The sequence below is a fragment of the Aotus nancymaae genome, unplaced genomic scaffold (genome assembly GCF_030222135.1).
Source record: "Aotus nancymaae isolate 86718 unplaced genomic scaffold, 86718_ANA_hifiasm-v0.15.2.pri h1tg000010l, whole genome shotgun sequence".
In the NCBI taxonomy this organism is placed as follows: Eukaryota; Metazoa; Chordata; class Mammalia; order Primates; family Aotidae; genus Aotus; species Aotus nancymaae.
The window spans coordinates 4,982,501-5,002,284 of NW_026988421.1; the positions used below are offsets into that span (position 1 = coordinate 4,982,501).

The 19,784-nt window shown below is 44.0% G+C and overlaps 1 protein-coding gene across 1 annotated transcript in view; it reads left to right on the top strand.

Moving 5' to 3' along the window:
- ADAM12 (ADAM metallopeptidase domain 12) overlaps positions 1-19,784 on the top strand; it is a 402,598-nt gene that overhangs the window by 305,822 nt on the left and 76,992 nt on the right. The window contains exons 9-13 of the mRNA XM_012464187.2: positions 483-548; positions 1,631-1,702; positions 8,940-9,109; positions 11,975-12,059; positions 16,015-16,163. Of these exons, the coding sequence (XP_012319610.2) occupies positions 483-548; positions 1,631-1,702; positions 8,940-9,109; positions 11,975-12,059; positions 16,015-16,163 (542 nt within the window). The remainder of the gene's footprint in view (positions 1-482; positions 549-1,630; positions 1,703-8,939; positions 9,110-11,974; positions 12,060-16,014; positions 16,164-19,784) is intronic.

Here is a 19,784-nt window from a genome sequence, read left to right on the forward strand (position 1 = left end):
CCCCTCCACTTTTCTCAAGTCACAAAACAGGTGCACTTGGGCCATGAAGACAAAGGGAACAGCCAGGGTGCAATGAACTCCATCACCTTCTCTGATGACCTTCGAGTGTGCTACACGTGGTCTGAAATGAACGACCTTTGGCTCCTGTTCTAGAGAGTGCTTTGGTTTTGTTTGTTTATGTGCTCGTTTTGTTTAATAATCTTTTTTCTGCTCCAGTAATCCGTGATTCAGCAGAAAGGTTACACTCCTTTGTAAGGGTTTTCCAAGTGGAAATGAATGCTGGCCACTCATGTTGAGAAGGTTTTACAAAGAGATGGTTGGAGTTGGGATAAACTTCTAGATGGAGTGGAGGTGTGGGGGCCTGGTGGGGATGGTGGGGATAAATTCTCAACCTGAAGTGTTTGGATTGAGAGACCTCGACAGTGTTCTGGAAGCCCCGGAGAGGCATTAAGAGAGATTAAGTGCATGTTTACTCTTGGCAGCGTAAAAGAGAAGCCCTCAAGACAACCAAGTATGTGGAGCTGGTGATCGTGGCAGACAACCGAGAGGTAAGAGCTTTTTGATACTGCTCAGTACAGTTGGTTAGACAAAAAAGAAAACAGAACCTGTTTTGCAGGTTATTACTTGCTTTAATGAACCGCATTTCCTATGTGCTCTTAAAAGCAATGGAAACAGTGGTTTTCTGATTTTAAAAAGCATACAATATTAAAATTTTATCTGATATAAAAAGTAATGGCAAAACCCACAGGAAAAAAAAAACAACAGAATTTCTCTGTAGCTAAGCTCTCCAAACAAGAATTAAGCGGGGGAATGACAGAAGGCTTTAGATTGTGTTATAAAACATCTTGGGGAAGAGTTTAGTTTTTAAAATGGGACATTTAGAAAACATCCCATATGTCATTAATCAAAATGAATGAATGAATGAAGGCTATAGAGACACAGCAGAAAAATCCTCCCTTCTGAGCTATGACTTGATACTATATTTGTTTTTTAATTAATTTTGAATTAGTTTTTCTAAAGACTGTCTTCCCTGTATTTATGTACTACCTCATTGATATATATGAATTGGGTGATATTTTCTCGTAGACTCATTCAACACATGTGAATGAAATAGACTTGACTATGTTTCAGAAAACTATTCCCATTCTGGAATGTCAGATTAGAGGGAGAATGGGGAATTTGTTGATTTTTTTTTTTTGTCCATTCTCCTCTGTATTGTTTGATGAGTTGCCATGAGCTTCTATTACTTTTACTTTTTAATTTTTAAAAACAAAGAAAATTTCTCAGGAAGTTAAAATCAAGTTGTTGATATGAAAAAATGGCTTTGGACTGGCTTCTAGTTGTCTGTTTCCTCTTTGCCAAAACATGTCACTGCCTCCATCATTTATGAGGCTGGAAAATCGCAGAAGTTGCTGTCTTGTGAGCACTTGGCTTAGGCAAATTTCAGAGAGTTTCAGGGAGTCTCCAGCCGGGAAAGTTATTCAGCAGGATGCAAGCTCATTTCACCATAAACTGTGGCAGGTCCCTAGTGGTTTATAAAATCCCAAGGCTTCACATTTCCAGGAGCCAGGAAGATGAGACATGATTGATATTCTTGCTGGTATTAATGCTGACATTTAAAATTCTTAAGTTTCAGAGGCAAGGAAAAGACCTGGAAAAAGTTAAACAGCGATTAATAGAGATTGCTAATCACGTTGACAAGGTAAGTTCTTTTTCGGTAGTTAAATCATTCCGATCATACAAATGTTTGGAAATGAGGTTGAGGGACCTCATCTGACTTAGCAAGGAGAAGAGGTTCTGCCTCTGGGCCTTGGGTTGGAATTCAGTTTCCTGTCCTCTGGATGTGTAATTGCTGGGTCCTGGGGCAGCTTCAGGAGATGCCAAACCACGGCTGTCTGGATTCTGGTGGCCTTGGGGACATGTCTTCCTCCAGGCTCTCTTCTGGCCAGGTGGAACACCAGTCTGAGGGTATTTTGGACTCCTCAGTTAGCTCCAGAGTCCCTGCAGAGTCCATCTGATCCTGGGATTGCTCCTGAGCCAGGCCTCTCCCAGGTCTTCCAGCGATAGATCCCACAGGCCCCTTCAGTCTGTCTCCACCATTGCAGCCCTGTACCAATGTAACCCTGAAGGTGGGCTTGCATTTATAAAGAATAGGCTTCACTGTCCTGAGACACAAAAGTTGACTTTCAGCTCCATCAGTTATTGGGAAATCCCTCACCAGGAACAAGCAGGTCAGAAACTCACCTTTCACAAGACTATTTCCTTGCTGGAGGAGCCTCTGGAAACCGGGTCCTCCTCCTGGGGTACTTGTTCACTAACTGCTGCTCACACTGCGGGCTGGCAAAGAAAATGGCAGTGCTCTCTGTCTAAACCACCTGCCCTTCCTCATCGCATTCTGCTAGAGAGGATGTTGGCTGTTGGATGCTGACAACTCTCAGCCTAAAATAGGCTTCTCATATGCCCTGTACATTGGAGCTGCCGGGGAAGCTTCCAGAAGCATTGCTGCCTTCAAGGTGGGTAGGGAAGGGAGGAGGTTAGACCTCAGAATTTTCAGAAGGTTTCCAGCAATTCTCATGTGCAATGTAGATGGCGACTGCTGTCCTAAAGCAATCACAACCTCTCGGCAATAGAGTCTCTTGTCTGCAGGGACAGCATGAGAAGGAATCTGGTCATGGCTGAGCCTTTCATAGCCATGGTCCTCTGAAACAGCAGATTTTACACATAAGGGTTCGTGAGGATGCCTCACGATACCCTTGTTTCCAAGTAATCTGATTAGATGTGAATGGTGCTTTCTAAGTTTTTCAAAGGATGAAGGCAAGGCCCTTCCAGAAATTCGGCTCTATATTGCAAGGCCTTATGCACTCTGCATCAAGAATTCAGAATGAATCAGATGTGGTCCCTCCACTTGAGAAAGTCAAGGCTGTGTAGGGAAGCAGATATGCAACCCACATAGCATGGTCCAAGACATTAGGAAGTAGGTCCATGCTGTGAATGGAGGTCTCTGGGGATGCAGAAGAGAATCACTTACTTCTTCTGGGGGTCAGAGAGTCTTTGCAGGGAGAGGATCCTAAAAGATAAATTCAGTTTCACCACGAGCAGAGCAGAAGGAGTATGTGTGGTGTGGACGTGTATGTGATTCATGTGCATGTACATGCATGTGTGTTCCTATGTGTGTTCATGCGTGTGTTCATACATGTGTATGGCCTGCATGCATGATGTGTGTTTACGTGCATGCATGCTCATGCCATATGCAAATGCATGCACACACAGCTAGGGCAGGAGGAGATGAAGCTGCAAAGATTCAGAGCGCTCAAGGCCCCGGCTGCTCTACGAAGCCATCTTGATGTTACTCTGCAGTGAATGGAGAGCTAGGTGAATGTTTTTAAGCAGGGGAGAGAAGCCCAGGATCGTAGAAAGATATTCCTGCAGTTAGTGTGGAGGGTGGAATAACCAAAGACAAATAGGGCTGGGAGGAGCCTATGGCATAGAAATGATAAAGGCCTGACCCAGGGCAGGGGAAGTGGGGATGTGAGAAGGACAAGGATTGAGAGATGCTCGAAGGGATGTGTTTCTTGATTACTTCTTTTTAGCAGTTACTGTGTGCCAGGCTCTGAGTGCTTTGCATATGCTCTCAGGTATGTGCTATTGTTCCTTTTTTTTGATAGAGTCTCGCTCTGTCACCCAGGCTGGAGTACGGTGGTGGGATCTTGGCTCACTGCAACCTCTGCCTCCCAAGTTCAAGCAACTCTCTGCCTCAGCCTCCTGAGTAGCTGGAATTACGGGCACCTACCAAGACACCCAGCTAATTTTTATATTTTTTAGTAGAGATGGGGTTTCACCATCTTGGCCAGGCTGGTCTTGAACTCCTGATCTCATGATCTACCCACCTCACCCTCCCAAAGTTCTGGGATTATAGGCGTGAGACACTGCACCCAGCCTGTTTCTATTTTTAAAGCAGAAGAAGCTGAGATGAGCAGAGGTTAGTCATTTGCAGGACGAGAAATGAGACATAGTCTCACTGACCCCCAGCAGGGGCTCTTGGCCTTGACTCTACTCCACCTGCTGTGAGTCCCAGGACCTCATGATGACCAAGCAGAGGCTAAGGGCACGTGGGAGACCACATGACCGCCAGTTTCACTGGAGCAGAGAGGCAGGTAGATGATACTTCAGACCCAAGGAAAGCCAGAGCAGGAAGAGGAGTTCTGAAGGGCGTGCTGAGTAGTCAGAGATCTGGGCTTGCCACTCAGAGAGAGGCTGTGGCTGGATGGAAATTTCTGGAAGTCTGAAAAACCCATATAGCCATTGATACCCTGGGATGATATTACCCTTGTCCACCTTTGAAGCAGGTCAAACTCCCTGGCAACCCCTGCCTGTTAATGTGTTTTCAGTAGTTACTCTTTGCAGATTCAACTTCATCCCAAAGTCCAGGTGCGGGAGAATCCTGGTGAAAGGCGAGTGCTGGCAGGGGGATGAAGGGTGTGTCTTAGAGGAGACATCAAAGACAGCACAGCTGTTAGAACTGGGCCTCAGTCACGGCTGGGCATTAGAACCCCTGTGGGGAGTTTCGTTATTTGTTTATATGTTTACTTTTTGAAATATTGATTTCCATACCTGGCCCAGGGATTCTGATTTGATTGACTGGCACGGGGCCGAGGTGGGACTAAGATGCACTGTCCCAGAGGGCGGAAGGCTTAGGAGCCTGAGTTGGGAGCACAGGTGCCACTCCAAGGTGAGCGAGTTGGACTGTTGCCCGGAAGGCTTCAGGCTGTCCTCAGACTGTCCAGCAGGGAGAGAGCATGAGTTCTTCTTAGACCTTGGGAGCAAAAGGAAATGATGAACTCTGTTAAATCCAAACTGGAAATTGCTGAAGCCCCATTTTAAAAAGGGATGTGTTTGGGTCCTCTGTGTTTATATTTCTTCCCATTTATTCCAGGTTATATCTTGCTTCAGTTTGCAAAACCAAAAATGAGCAATTGGGGGTTTGTTAATAACTTGCACTGGTAATTAAAGAACACCGTGCCTCGGCAAAGTCCTAACGGACCCCGTGGAGTTTGCCAGTCTGGCTGTTCTTGCATTTCTGGCAGGGAGAGAGCCGATTTGCTGAGCACACAGCTACCCCTGGCCCTGGCATCCCAGTCCATGCCCAGCAGACTCCAAAAGCCTTGGAGGAGATACCCAGGCTCCCTGGGAGACTTGCTGCTTCCAAGTCTATTAACAGACAACTCCCAGCTCTGTTATACAGTTCTCTAAATTTCAGTTTTTCAACTCTGTAAGTGGAAGTGTCTCAGCCCAGAAAACAATGACTGTGCCGGTGGCAGTTTCCTTGTTTGCTGAAGTCTTGGCTCTCCTGGACCATTCTAAATTAATAACTGCTGGCTGCATGGAGAGGGAAGACATCTCAGACTAGAAGACAAGGAGTGGTTTAGTGGTGAAGGTGAAGTTTTGGAATGTTCAGGAAATCCCCCGTGAGTGAAACACAGAAGGCTTGTCTGGCACTCATGCTTCTAGGCCAGACACTGGGTTTTCCCACAGTCCTCATTACATCGCTGCAGGAGCCTGGGGAGCGCACCTGCCGATGGAGCTATTGCGGGGTTTGCGTCTTTCACCCTCGCCTCCGATCAGTCCTCCTTATTCATTAGGAAGTTAGTGTCAGCTGCAAATTCAGGCACCTGCTTCCGAAAGGACTCATCTCCTATGTACTTAATTTCTTTTCTTTCTTTTTCTTTTTTTTTTTTATTTGAGACAGTCTCACTGTATCCCCAAGGGTGGAGCACAGTGGTGTGATCTCAGCTTACTACAACCTCTGCCTCCCAGGTTCAAGCAATTCTCCTGCCTCAGCCTCCCGAATAACTAGAATTACAGGTGTCCACCACCATGCCTGGCTAATTTTTGTATTTTTAGTAGAGATGTGGTTTCACCACGTTTGAGGCTGGCCTCAGGGGTCTGACCTCAAGTGATCTGCCCACCTGAGCCTCCCAAAGTGCTGGGATTACAGGCATGAGCCACCAGGCCCAGCCTCTGTGTATTTAATTTCTTAGGGTATTTTCACTCATGTGACAGATTTCTTCCCCTCCTGTCCCAAAGCAGTTGCCTGAAGGATGCAAGTTCCCTCATTGGACCCCAGGGGATTCCACCTCACTGCTCCTTCCCGAAAGCCTCCAGTGCAACATCCCAAGACTTCCTATGTGCACCACTGCTTGGCAGTTCACTGTATTGGAGTTAACTGAACTAATAGATTAGTGTGCCATGCCTTAAGCCCCTGGTGACCTCTGAGCATTTGGGTGTCAAGGACAAGGGCATTCTAATCTTTGCTTTCTCTGCCACTGCCAGACCCAACCCACAGCAAGAGGCAAGCAAATATTTGTTGCTGTTTTGTAAACAGGTGAATTGCTTCAGTTGGGTCTCTGAGTGTGTCCACATATGTTCTGTGCTTCATAAGTCAGGCAGGCAGCTGCCAAGCTCCATTTGTACGGCAGAGGCCCATGAGCTTCTCTCCAGGCCTGGGGTCACAGTGGGCCATCATGGAAGGGAGTCTCAGCACTCACAGAAGAGGGCAGTGTGACCTGATGGTTTCAAACATGAGTGTCAGGGTTAGCTGGCCTGTGTTCACACCCCAGCCATGCAGTTGAAATCTTAAGTCACCTGGCTTCTCCAAGCCTGCATGCCTTTGGCTATAAAATGGAAATAATAACAATTCTTAACTCACAGAGTTGTTTTCAGGATTAAGCCACAGCACAGAAACCACCGTGGCATCGTGCCTGGGATACAGTGGTGCTCACTAAACATAAGCTATGGTGGCTGTTATTAGGAAGAATCCAAAGGAACCTGTCAGTAGCCCTGGAAAGACCTTTCAGAGCAGGCAGTAAAGGCATCATGTGTGATGACTTGATGTGAGTTTAGCATATATGACAGTCCAACAATGGCACCAGTTTTGGAGAGGGGAGGTCGTCTGTTATATTACTACTAAGTGAGAAATCAGTTCTAAGGATGTGGTTGACAGGCCTAGTGGGTAGAAATGTAAAACCCATCATTAGCATGAAAAGCTCCTTGATTAGGAAGCAGCAAACCTAGCACTGAGAAATGATGACAATTAGCCTTTGCAGACCTCCATTACTGCCTCTATACAATGCTCCTGGGAGGCAAACCTAGTGTCTCCTTCCCAGATGACAACCCTGAGCCCACGCAAGACATCTGACCTCAAGGACATCTCTTAGCAAGCCGGTGTAAGCATCAGCATTGGATCACCTCCATTGCTGCTTTCTGATCACTGTTACCTTTGCATACAATAGAGCTGAAAATGTAATCTCTCAATGGACAGCAGCCAAACATGTGCATTCAGAGTTCCAGAGCAGGCCAGGAACTTATTTTTACCGGGGAAGCCTGGGCTGGGAGTGCGCAAGCAGATAGCGTGGGCCATGCAATTCCTGATTGAAAACAAACTGTTGGGCTGTGTTGTAACTGTCTGGTTAACTCATTAATGTTATGTCTGTAACTGTGATCTCTTTGAAACCAAGTTGGACCAATGCAATCAGCGTATATTTTGTGATGCCGTTTGTACCCAGTCATATCTTCTGCTAACCCAGAGCTCACCAGATGACTGTGGGGACCAGCAAGGGAAAAGATGAGCTTGCCTTGTGTGGGTTAGAATCTAGGGTCAGATGTTCAACTTTGAGGAGCGTTTTGTACTTTAGTTCACCGCGTTAGAATGGTACTTAACTAGCAAATGCAGAACTTCTATAAGTTTTGTTACTCATTGGCCAGATGCTTCTAGCGACTAAGAATAGGACCTGTTCTCATCTGGTGCTTGGCTTTGGCTATTATCACTAGCCACCCTTTTCTCCTTGGCTACCTGGGGTCTCAGAAGATGAGGGCTTTCTCCCTGTCTGCTGCCTCATATACCAGGGGCATTGAAAGATTTGACAACCAACCAGGTGATACCATGTCCTCGCCCCGTCAACCATGAACACAAAGCCATCTTTTTGTCCATGTGATGCATATGAGGACAATGGGTAGGTCATACCTCTATGCTGACCACTCATCCTGGCCCTCTGAGCTCCTATGAGACAGAGCCATCCCTTAGCCCCAGAGGAGTAGCTTTTCCCCTCTCTGACCCAGGACTACCTGCCCGTAGGTGTAGTCAGGTATGGGCTGTAGGATGAAGTCAGAAATGCCCAAAGGTGGTGGGGGCAGGCATGGGGGTGAGAATTCTTGCTTTCAGTGGTGTGCCTGATGCTTTAACAAGCCCATAAAAGAGGATCTTTACTTAAAAGATCTTTCCATCACAGTGTTGGTGAGCTAACTTCTGGCTGTGGGGAGGAGAAGGATAGTCATTAATGTTCCTGAAGAGGGCTCTGTGTATGCCTTTATTATTCTGAAAGATATTGACTTCTTCATTTAATTACAACCCTCTAGGTTGATTATAGGTGACAACATATGATAGCGTTGGCCAAGGCTGAGATTTTGCTGAAAAATTAATACAGATTCATTTTCAGTAACTCATAGGCAGAATGTTTTGCTCAAAATGAACAAGATATTGTCCTTGGCAGAAGTGTCTGAAAGATCCTAATTCACTTATTGTTTCACTCGCAGTGGATATTAACTGGCCGTCTTTAGCTGTAATACACATCTGTATGTACATTTTAAATCACCGATGAATCATTTGAAATATGGGCTTCCATACAAATGTGGGTAGACAGTGCAAAAGCTAATACCTTTAGCATCTAATTGGTCAGCCTTCGAGAACCTAGTTAACACATCACTTTGCATTAGGCACTGCAAGTATTTCTTAAATTCCAACGCCACAGGAACCAAAGAGCACAGGGATATTTTTCTCACCTGTGTCAGTGAACCTCAAACAACGCAAATCTGTTCTAATTTTCATTTTGAGTTTTCATTAATGTGATCCCAACTCCAATGCCAGTTCTGTCTGTTTTGCCCAGTTTTACAGACCACTGAACATTCGGGTCGTGTTGGTCGGCGTGGAAGTGTGGAATGACGTTGACAAATGCTCCATAAGTCAGGACCCATTCACCAGCCTCCATGAGTTTCTGGACTGGAGGAAGATGAAGCTTCTACCTCGCAAATCCCATGACAACGCGCAGCTTATCAGGTAAGGAGTTCCGTCTCCTTCTGCTTTAAAAGAGTCCCCTCGACAAAGCCCTTAGTTTCATGTGCACAGCCCCAGAGCTGCCACCTTTCTGCAGAGCACACTGCTGTGTACAAGGGGGCTTCTCAGCTCACACCAGTGGGGAGATGCCACCCTCACCTGTAACTGAAGGTCTGTTAGGAAAGTGTCCCTCTGAGGCTGGGTGTGGTGGCTCACACCTGTAATTCCAGCACTTTGAGACTGAGGTGGGCAGATCACAAGGTCAGGAGATCGAGACCATCCTGGCCAACATGGTGAAACCCCATCTTTACTAAAAGTATAAAAATAAGCTGGGCATGGTGGCTTGTGCCTGTAATCCCAGCTACTTGGGAGACTGAGGCAGGAAAATCGCTTGAACCAGGGAGTCAGAGGTTGCAGTGAGCCGAGATTGTGTCATTGCACTCCAGCCTGGTGACAGAGTGAGACTCCATCTCAAAAAGGAAAAATAAAAATAAAAATAAAGAAAAGTGTCCCTCCGAACACCCTGGGAAACCTGTCCCTCTACAGAATTCTCATTTCCTTCTTCCGGAACCTGGACATTTCCTCTATGCCAATTTTTCTGATTTTAGCTGTGATGTAAATTTGTCCTGAGTAGCCTGTTTCTAAAGGCTCATCACTGTGAGTGGAAAATGTGTGTTGATACAAAATCTCAGGACAATACTTTAAGTGAATATTGTCGGATTCCTGGAGGGAAAAAAGACGTCACTCCTCCTCCTGTTTTGGCTGTTACTCTTTGGTTTTCTAGATCAGAGAATACCAGTAGTATAGCACATTAACCTTGTGTTCCCTCTTTAAATCAATATGCAATGAGTACCTGTTATGAACCGAACACAATGGTGACCAACACTGGAAATCTCCCAGCTCTCAGCAGTCTCCACTCTACTAAGAGAGGCAAGAATAAAGAGGAAAATGTCAGCATGATGGACTTGAAGATGATAAACTAAGGGAAAGCATACTTCTATTATAACACAAAAATTGGTGGGATGTTACAGATGCCTTCTTTATACTTTTTAAAAAAGGAAGAATCTTTTTTTTTTTTTGAGACAGAGTCTCACGCTGTCACTCAGGCTGGAGTGCGATGGTGAGATCTTGGCTCACTGCAACCTCTGTCTCCCGGGTTCAAGTGATTCTCCTGCCTCAGCCTCCCAAGTAGCTGAGATAGGCGCCTGTCACCATGCCCAGCTAATTTTTTGTATTTTTAATAGAGATGGGGTTTCACCATGTTGGCCAGGCTGGTCTTGAACTCCTGACCCCATGATTTGCCCTCTTCGGCCTCCCAAAGTGCTGGGTTACAGGTGTGAGCCACCGCACCCGGCCCAAAAAAGGAACAGTCCTACATCAGTCTAAATTAGTATGAAGTAGATGTTTCTAGAAGCAACAAATTTTTATTTAAATCTTTAAACACTTGGTGCCACTATTCTTTTGTTGTCATGTGACATATCACAGAAATGAAAGATTCTGGGACAGCGACTCTTTCCTTTGAGAAACCCAATGTAGCTATTGAACACTTGTGGAAAGTTAAAAAAAAAACAGTCCTATCCCATTGTCACTTTAGAAAATGCCTACGCCTGAACTGAGGCTGTTGGCATTCCCTGATAATTTACTTTGGCCATTTTCACAGGGTTCCCCCTGCCCCCACCTTTGAATATTTGTGGTTGCCTCACATTTTATGCATTGATTAGTCCTGAACTACTAAAAGTATATTTTATATATTTTGAGTCAAAGTGTTATGATATTTTTCCCAAATGGAGTCTGTCCAACTTGAACATCTGGAAATAAGTTATCATCTTATATAACCTTATTATTTATATACATGTATAATTGTATTTGTTCATATAGTCTATATAGATGTAAATAAGGACTGAAATTTCTACTACTGTAAATATTAGTGGGATAGGCGGATAGAGAGGGAAGGAGAGAGGGAGGGAGGGAGGGAGAGGGAGAGAGAGAGAAAGAGAGGGAAGAAGGGAGGGAGGGAGAAGGTTTTATATACACTTATCACCTTCTGTTCAATTGACCGTAGCTAAAATATCTAACTTTTCAAACAATATATCTGTATACATGCATGGCCAAGACAGTATTGGTAAGTCATTTGACTCCTTTAAAGGAAATTCAACAAATACAGTGCTCCGTTTTTCATGTATGAGGTTGGAATTAACAGCATCTGTGTTCAACAGGCCCTTGGTGTCATTAGATCCATGATTAGGTTAAGATTCCAGACAGAAGGACGACTGCATTGAAGCCATGAAGTCCCCTTGCAGAAGGCTCCTCCCTAGGTGCCAAGGCTTTGTGGGTGCTCACTTGTTCTACACTAGCTCCAGGATTGATAATTTTCCTGCCAATTTCAATTTTGCAAGCTATCTTAGCAGGACGTTTTGTAGGAGTTTGGGTTTCTGGCAGAACTGTAGTAAGTTACCCAGGAAAGCAGTTAAGCTACAGTGAAAATCTAGTAAACCATCTAATACATTTCTTTTAGTTAACGGTGATTCTCTGTGACTATTTTCAGCCTTTCCCTCAGCAGCCGTTGTTTAAAGGGAGCAGCTTCCTACAGCCCATTAGGAAATAGGCGGGATACAACTCATAAGTACAATGTAATAACTAGTTGTCTGAGTCTTGAAAACAAAACTCTAAAAACACGATGGAACCGTGATACAACTGCAGAAATAAAATTTTCAGGGAAAAAAAGATAAAATCACATGTGAATATACCCTCATGTTGCCAGTCTTATTTCTGCATATTTTATTGTAGGAATGTCCAACAGAATTTTTAAATATGAGAGAATGCCCCATTCTAATTTGATTAAAGAAAGTCCTCTTTTTTATTTCCTAGTGGGGTTTATTTCCAAGGAACCACCATCGGCATGGCCCCAATCATGAGCATGTGCACAGCGGAACAGTCTGGGGGAGTTGTCATGGTAAGCCAAGGGCATCAGGAGCTGGTTCCCCTTAGTAATGATTCCCCAGGAAGTCGCTACTTTGATCAGACTTTGTGAAGATAGATCCTTTCCTTTAATGCTTTTTAGATTTAAGTCTATTTTTACTGTAGCTGTATTTATAATTTTTTATATCCCATAGTATTTTAGGGACTGTTTAAAAGCAAATTGCACACAGGAAAGGCGGGCGTGTAAAATAGCTCAGCAGAGGCAAGCCTACCTCTCTTTTGGAGAAACATTTTCAACTGGGACTTTCCAAACCAGGAATTCCTCCCAGCACTGGGGTGAGCCAGGGCATTGGGGTCACCCTGGTCATGCAGCCTCTGGGACGCCCTGCGGTCTCACCAGACGTTCTCATTTGAATGGTTTTCTGATGGTTCTGTCTCCAAGCCCAATGGCCCAAAGTCTGAGGTTTTTAGCTTTTTACCAGTGCAAATGCTTTACATACCTTCTGGCCAGTGTACAATTTGTCTTTAAAATAACCTTATTCTTGGAAGTCAGAAACCCAGGTTTATTGCTTTACGAGGATCACTTTGTCATATATGGGCTATGTATGTTTGTGAAAGGAAGTAAAATGGGAAGCCTGTTAGAGGCTTGTTATGAATGTAGGAGGGAGGTAGCTTTGATAGGCTTGCCCAACAGGGAGCTTGTGCTCCACTTCATCAGATAATTAAAGGAGAGGTTTTCACCCTATGCTGTCCCTGCTCTGAAAATTTAGTGTCTCTTGTGCACCAGACCTCAGACAGGGAGTATCCTCAGAGACCATTCCTCCATCTCCATTAAACAAACAGAACCCTGCCCTCCCAAGAAACCGTGAGTTCCTCCGCGTTTTTTAAACAGAACGTGTGTGCATGTTCAGTTGTATTACAGGGTGGAAGGAGTTATGTTCTGCTGACGATCACTTTCTCTCCACGTACTGCCTAATCAAATCTTCCTCATGAATATACGGAACCAACGTTTCCCTCTTCTCTGGGTGCAGAGATTGGCAATTAATGTAAACCTGCACCAAGGTCAAAGCTGCGTGGACGGACTGCCCCCACTTACTAGATTTCTGGGTTGAGCAAGTGACTCCCTTGTTTTCTGTGGACCTGGATGCCCTGCATGTGATCTCCACCATGGCAGTCCTTGGCAAGTTTGGTTTTTGTTGATGCCAGGTTCATTCCAGGTCAGATCCCAACGTATTTTTACAGAGCAGACTATAAATTTTTAAGACGGAATAATTTTCTGTTTCATGGTTCCATGGTCAGTTGCTACTGACTTTGCCACTTAAAGTTGGCGTAAACATTTTTGTAGAGCTGAAACTCAGTTCTTCATAGGCACGGGAAGTTCTGCTGCTGTGCGGAGCTGAAATGCGCCTATAACCCATCTCACTAGCTTAAGTGACTGTCTTCAGGTTATGTCCCTTACTCCGTTTCCATACAAGCATTTTATCAAAATTCCTTCTTCAAAAGGATACCGGGAAGCCTATTTTTAAAAAGGATATATGAAAATGAAAGTGGGAAATAGAAGCAAATTATGTGCAATGCTGTAAGAATCAAGTGAAGATCAAAGTTAATTATCAGGAAATATGTTTTAGAAATTTGACAGCAGTTAACATCATACTTAGACACATTACTTATGTGTTCCACATATAAGAGAAACAGCAGGTAGGATAAAAATGCCTCGGCACCTTTGATTTCTATAAAATTCATGAAATCAGCAAGATCGACATCTTGACCAGACCTGTAAGTTCTAGACTCACTTTCTTCTGCGTCTCTAAAGCTACATTCACAGGCGTCCTATGTGACTGTGCTTCATTCAAGGACTCACAAATCTAAGAGGAAGGAAGCAATGCAGCCAGACAGCAGGGATCCTCATAAAATTGAAAATAGGATTGTAGTGCCAGTTCTCTATTTTTCAAAATAGAGCGAATCATTAATTTTAGTAACTTAAAGTCATTCCTTTACATCAAACTGGCCTGAAACAGCCTTAGTTTGGAAATAATATTAATAGCATGAATAAAGAGATTGTTTTTCTTAAGACAAATGTAAACTGTTTATTAAGGTCTCTTAAGAGACATTCTGTTTATAATCACTGATGCGTGAAAGAATGTAACATAATCTGGCAACTAAAAACCAAGATATTCAATGATACAAAAGAATCAGAGTGAGAATATTTTTTAAGGATGAAGTCCTTGAATTTTGTGCCAGAGCCTGCTAACTTCAGCCCGCATGTTCTTAGACTGACTACATTCTCTTCACCGGTGTGTTATTTTTGAGAACCGATTTCCTGAAACATATTTGTAAAGCTTCCTACAACAGGAAACTCTAAAATCTAAACAAAGTAATTCATTAGGAATTTCATCTACTCCAAGAATATCTTGGTTTCTTGACATGCCATTGTTTTCTTAGACTGAAGGCTAGTTGTAAACACTGTCAACAAACCCACAGGCCTTTCACATGCACACTTCTATCCAGAAGCCTCACACAGACTGTCCATATCAGTGTGCTCTCTGAAATACAGTATCATACTTGTTTTAGTCCATTTCTGTTGCTTCTAACAGAATACTTGAAACTGGGTAATTTATAAAGAAAGGGAATTTATTTCTTACAGTTACAGAGGCTGAGAAGTTCAGCGTAGAGGGACACACCTGAGAGGGCCTTCCTGCAGGTGAGGACTCTCTGCAGAGTCCCAAGGCAGTGTGGGGCATCACATGGCGAGGGGCTGTACCTGCTAGCTCAGGTCTCTCTTCTTATAAAGCCACTGGTCCTCCTCTCCTGATAACCCATTAATGTGTTAACACATTAGTCCATTAATCCGTGAATGGATTAATATATTATAAGGGCAGAGTCCTCATGACCCAATCACTTCTTAAAGGCCCCATGTCCAATACCGCCATATTGGAGATTAAGTTTCAGCATGTGTTTTGGAGGGAACAAGTATTCAAACCGTAGAAGCACTGTTTCTTGGAAGCCTCTAGGAAAACGTCTTATCTCTTTCCTAAGTAGCACAAAGCAAGATTCAAGCAAGGTTCTTTCCTTTCTCCACGGTATATAGACCTTTTCAGTAATGCTGTATATAGGCACTCTTCCTGTAGATCATATATGCTAATTAACTAATTTCTGTTTGTAAAAGTTAAGTAACTATATTCTTTAGTTAATTTCTAGTATCTATTTAAGCCAAGCCATCCAGGCACTCCACTAAGTTAGGGGTAGCCAAGTAGTGCTTGGTGAATGGAGAAACCGCCTTCCACATCCAAGCAAAAGGTTAACGAACCCCCGACCACAAGAGTCAGAGAATCGGGACACCCCATATTTCCAAAGTGTGCCTGGCAAAACAAAGGGCCAACAAGAATAAGACATAACCGGATTATACTTTTAAATGAATGACTCTTCAAACAGATGACTCGATGTGGTCAGATTTATTGTGAAGTGTTGTCAATTTTCCAACTATCCTCCCCAACCAAGCACACAGGAAGAGGCAGGCTCAATGACAACCTCTCAGGACTCATTTGGAATGTCACAAAGCATGCTCGTGCCTATCAGCTTCATATCAGCATCATCTCGATCGAGGGTAAAATGATACTTCTATTGCCCATGAAGGAATGAGCTTTTCCTAGGATGCAGGATGACTTTTTGCTTCATTCAGTGGAAGAGTTGTGCAATTGTAGGAAGCAGGATGGACACCCTGCCTTGAAGATGTCATATAAAAACAAAGAATCACACAGGTATACGTGAGGCATACAGACATTCCTCAGCAGAAGGGCCCCCAAATTGGCTCAATGAAATGTCAAATTATCTATTTTTAAGTTTAAATGATAGCATTTTACCTTAGTCCCTATAGGGAATTAGATTAAGTCAAATGTTAATGAAAGTTACATGTCTGTGGGGAGGGAGGCCTGGGACATCAGGACAAGAAGATACGAATTGTACACCTGTGCTTTTGTGTTTTCTTCGAGGACCATTCAGACAGTCCCCTTGGTGCAGCTGTAACCCTGGCACACGAGCTGGGCCACAATTTCGGGATGAATCATGACACACTGGAAAGGGGCTGTAGCTGTCAAACAGAGGCTAAGAAAGGAGGCTGCATCATGAACCCTTCCACCGGGCAAGTACCATCACTTCCATCTGCTTTGAGAGTGTGCACAGCTTGAAGAGTGTGTTGGGAACCAGATGAGTCAAAGTTTCCCTGGTTTTCTGGTCAGAGCACCCAGGGAAGTTTCCAAAAAGGAATTCCTTCCCAAGTAGCAAAAGTGGCCTGTGTTACTCTGGAGAGCCATGGACAGCCAGACGGCAGTGCTACGTGGTATGAGGGTTGACCTTTTCCTTGAGGAGTGGTTGGGATGGAGGCTGTCTGTGTTTAGAAATTGCACATTATCTTCCTGTCCTGGCAAGTGTTTTTTATTTGAGCCTATGGCTCCAGCTGCCAGGGAGTCCCAGGAACCAGCCATCTGAAAGCCTGGGCAGAGGTGAGATGGGCCACATGTCTTTAGAAGGTGCTGGGTAGAAGGTATTTATTTCCCTGGGGTTGGCCCTGGGGTGTTTCTGAAGTGTGTTAGTAGCTTGGAGGTTTGTAGTATCTCTGCCTCTGACATCACGTCACCTTACCAGATCTTAGAGGCTTAAATGAAATGATTTCTCTGCTTTGGTAAATTATGTTGCTCTTCCTTATTTAATGCCTTCCTGAAACTCCAGACTTGGTTCAACCAGAAAAGAGCAAGAAAGTTTCATTATTTGGAGTGTTCCAATAAGGTGGAAGCAGATGCAACATGGAATGATCAGAGATTCAGATGTGTTCTTACATCTCTAAAGGGCTTATCCCAAACTAGAACTTTGTGCTAGTTTAAGAAGATTCTCATTAGTAAGGGGAAACGTGTGCTGGGTACAATGCTATCTTCTTTATTATACCTTGAAACTTTATAAACACTTTCATGGAACATTCCAGCCACGCTTGCTCTCTGGGTTTCCCAAAAGGAGACATGGGGCAAGAGGCAAGTGCTCTAAACAGCCCCAAAACTCGTCTCTGTGAAGACTCGCTGGCCAAGGGACAAGTGTGGTGTGAGGGGATACCTGCTAATGCAGTGATGCAGTTTAAAAGACCCAGTAGAGGGCGGAATTGTTAAAGAATGTGTCTGCACTATTTTAAGCAATAGCTTTCTGGGCCTCCTGGGAAATAGTTTGTAGGGCAATGAGTTGCCCTTAAAACAAGGACTGGACAGAACCACACAGCTCATCAGGGTATTGTCATTTCATCTGAGCCATCGGGAGGTATCTTCTTACAGCGAGTGACTGATTCTTCATGTCCACCACCACCATTTGAGCAGAGCCTTTAGGGGCATCTTTCTGCTTGTGGTTCTCTCTTAAGCATAATTGGTTTATTTGAGATGGAATCTTGCTCTGTCACCCAGGCTGGAGTGCAGTGGCGTGACTTGACTCACTGCAACCTCCGCCTCCAGGGTTCAAGCGATTCTCCTGCCTCAGCCTCCCAAGTAGCTGGGACTACAGGCATGCACCACCAAGCCCGGCTAATTTTTGTATATTTAGTAGAGACAGGGTTTCACCGTATTGATCAGTCTGGTCTTGAATTCCTGGCCTCATGATCCACCCACCTCAGCCTCCCAGACTGCGGGGAATACAGGCGTGAACCACTGCGCCCAGCCTCTTAAGTATAATTCAAGGGAGTCACCAAGACTTTGTTGAGGAAGTTGCTCTATGAGTATGTAATGACAGAAACCAAGGATCTGTACACAAAGTGAAAGTATCTTAGACCAACACCACACAAAAGGAAATGAAATATTGCAAAACTCAAGATACTAACCAGTGTGCCTCTCCACAAGAGAGGCCATCCTAAAAAGTAATATGTCCCTAGTCACTAAAGGTGTCTGAGCAGAGGCACAATAATTGTTTGCTGGACGTTTGGGACAATGATTTCCTTCTTAGGGTATAAGGTTGGGCCAAGGTCCTGTAGATGCCTTCTATTTCCAACATTTCACAAGCCCCAATAGTGATGCTGGGCCACATGCTGGGTGACTTTCAGAGAGGGAGTTTGGCAGGACATGCAACTGCATGGTCTTCGTGTTTTCTCACTCTTGGTGAACTCATACAATAGCCATAGAAAATGCACTCTGTGTCTGATTTCCCAGATCATCAAATGAGCACAAATACCTTAGTCTATGGGCCTCCAGAAATTGTTCCTTATGACTAAGATCATATTGTTAATATTGTTAATGTTTTAGAATTAATGATAAACCAATGGAAGAGAGGAAAGCCTAGATCGGGAACGCTGAACTTGAAGAGATCTGGTTGTCCCAATTCTCACATCATTTTTAAGAATAATATAGGCAGATTAGTATCCCCATGGCTCTTACATTCCTCATCAGTAAGATGAGTGAGTCGGTCTTCATCCATCCATCCAACCATCCATCCATCCATCCATCCATCCATCCATCCAACCATCCATCCATCCATCCATCCATCCATCCATCCATCCATCCATCCAACCATCCATCCATCCATCCATCCAACCATCCAACCATCCATCCATCCATCCATCCATCCAACCATCCATCCATCTATCCATCCATCCATCCATCCATCCATCCATCCATCCATCTACCCTTCCACCCTTTCTTCTTCCTTTCTCTCCTTCTTTCCATCTGTCTATTCACCCACTTACTTGTTCACATAATAAACAAATATTTTTGACCCCTGTGCTTGTGGGAAGGAATACATAGATGAGGAAGACTCTACAGCTCTAAAAATTATATAAATCTGAAGGCACAATAGCAAGCTACATTTTCTGGCACTCTATATAGTTTGATACAAATCCATTTCAATTGGAAAGTCTTTGTGGCAGTGCTGAAGAATGCAAGCCAGATTGCCCCGGAGATATTCGAACACCATAGGTAGAAATGGTATTGTTAAGAGCTCAGCAAATCATTTAAAAGACTTTTATTCCCCCTTACCAGGGGTTTGCTAATAGCCTTTATTTGATTTATACCATATTAGCAATTTCTGAGTTTTCTCTTTTGCTGACCTTGTGCTTTTGTATAAATCTTTTCTATTTGCTTCTCATTTATGATCCCACATTCCTGTCCAGAGAGTGGTGTTTTTAATTTTCTCAGATGGAAAACAACTTCCTAAGCAAGTAGGTGAATTAATCACAAAAGCCCACAGTGAGGGGGAGGTCGAGTGGCCCAGCCAACCCCTGGTCATCCATCACCCGTGGTAGAGTTTCCCCAGCTGCTCCAGTATCATCTCAAAGTGGTGTTTCTCTTACCTCATCGTGTCTCCGAGAGAGTGGGAGAATGGACTCAATGAGATCACATGTCTGTAAATTGTAAATCATCCCACAAAGGTGGTATTATTATTACTTAGCTTACAGAGATGTCGGAACTATCAAAAAGTTAATGGCTTTTTTCAGAATTCCTACTCATCATTGCTGGAAAGACTTCCAGTGCCCTTAGCAGTCACCCAGCAGTATGTCCAGTTTCCGTGTGATGCTCGTTTTAAACTGGCCCACATCCAAACACCACCCTGCGTCTGTCTTCCTCCTCCCCACCCCTGATGGAGGCCTGGGGATGTCAGTTAATTTCAGTCTCAGTGAATCAGTAACTGCTTTAATGATATTAACATCTCAGAATCAAAAAGAACCAAGTAACTATATATATCTTAATAAAAGTATATCCCTTCCTATACCTTGTTTATTCTTCATCAAAACATTCCAGAA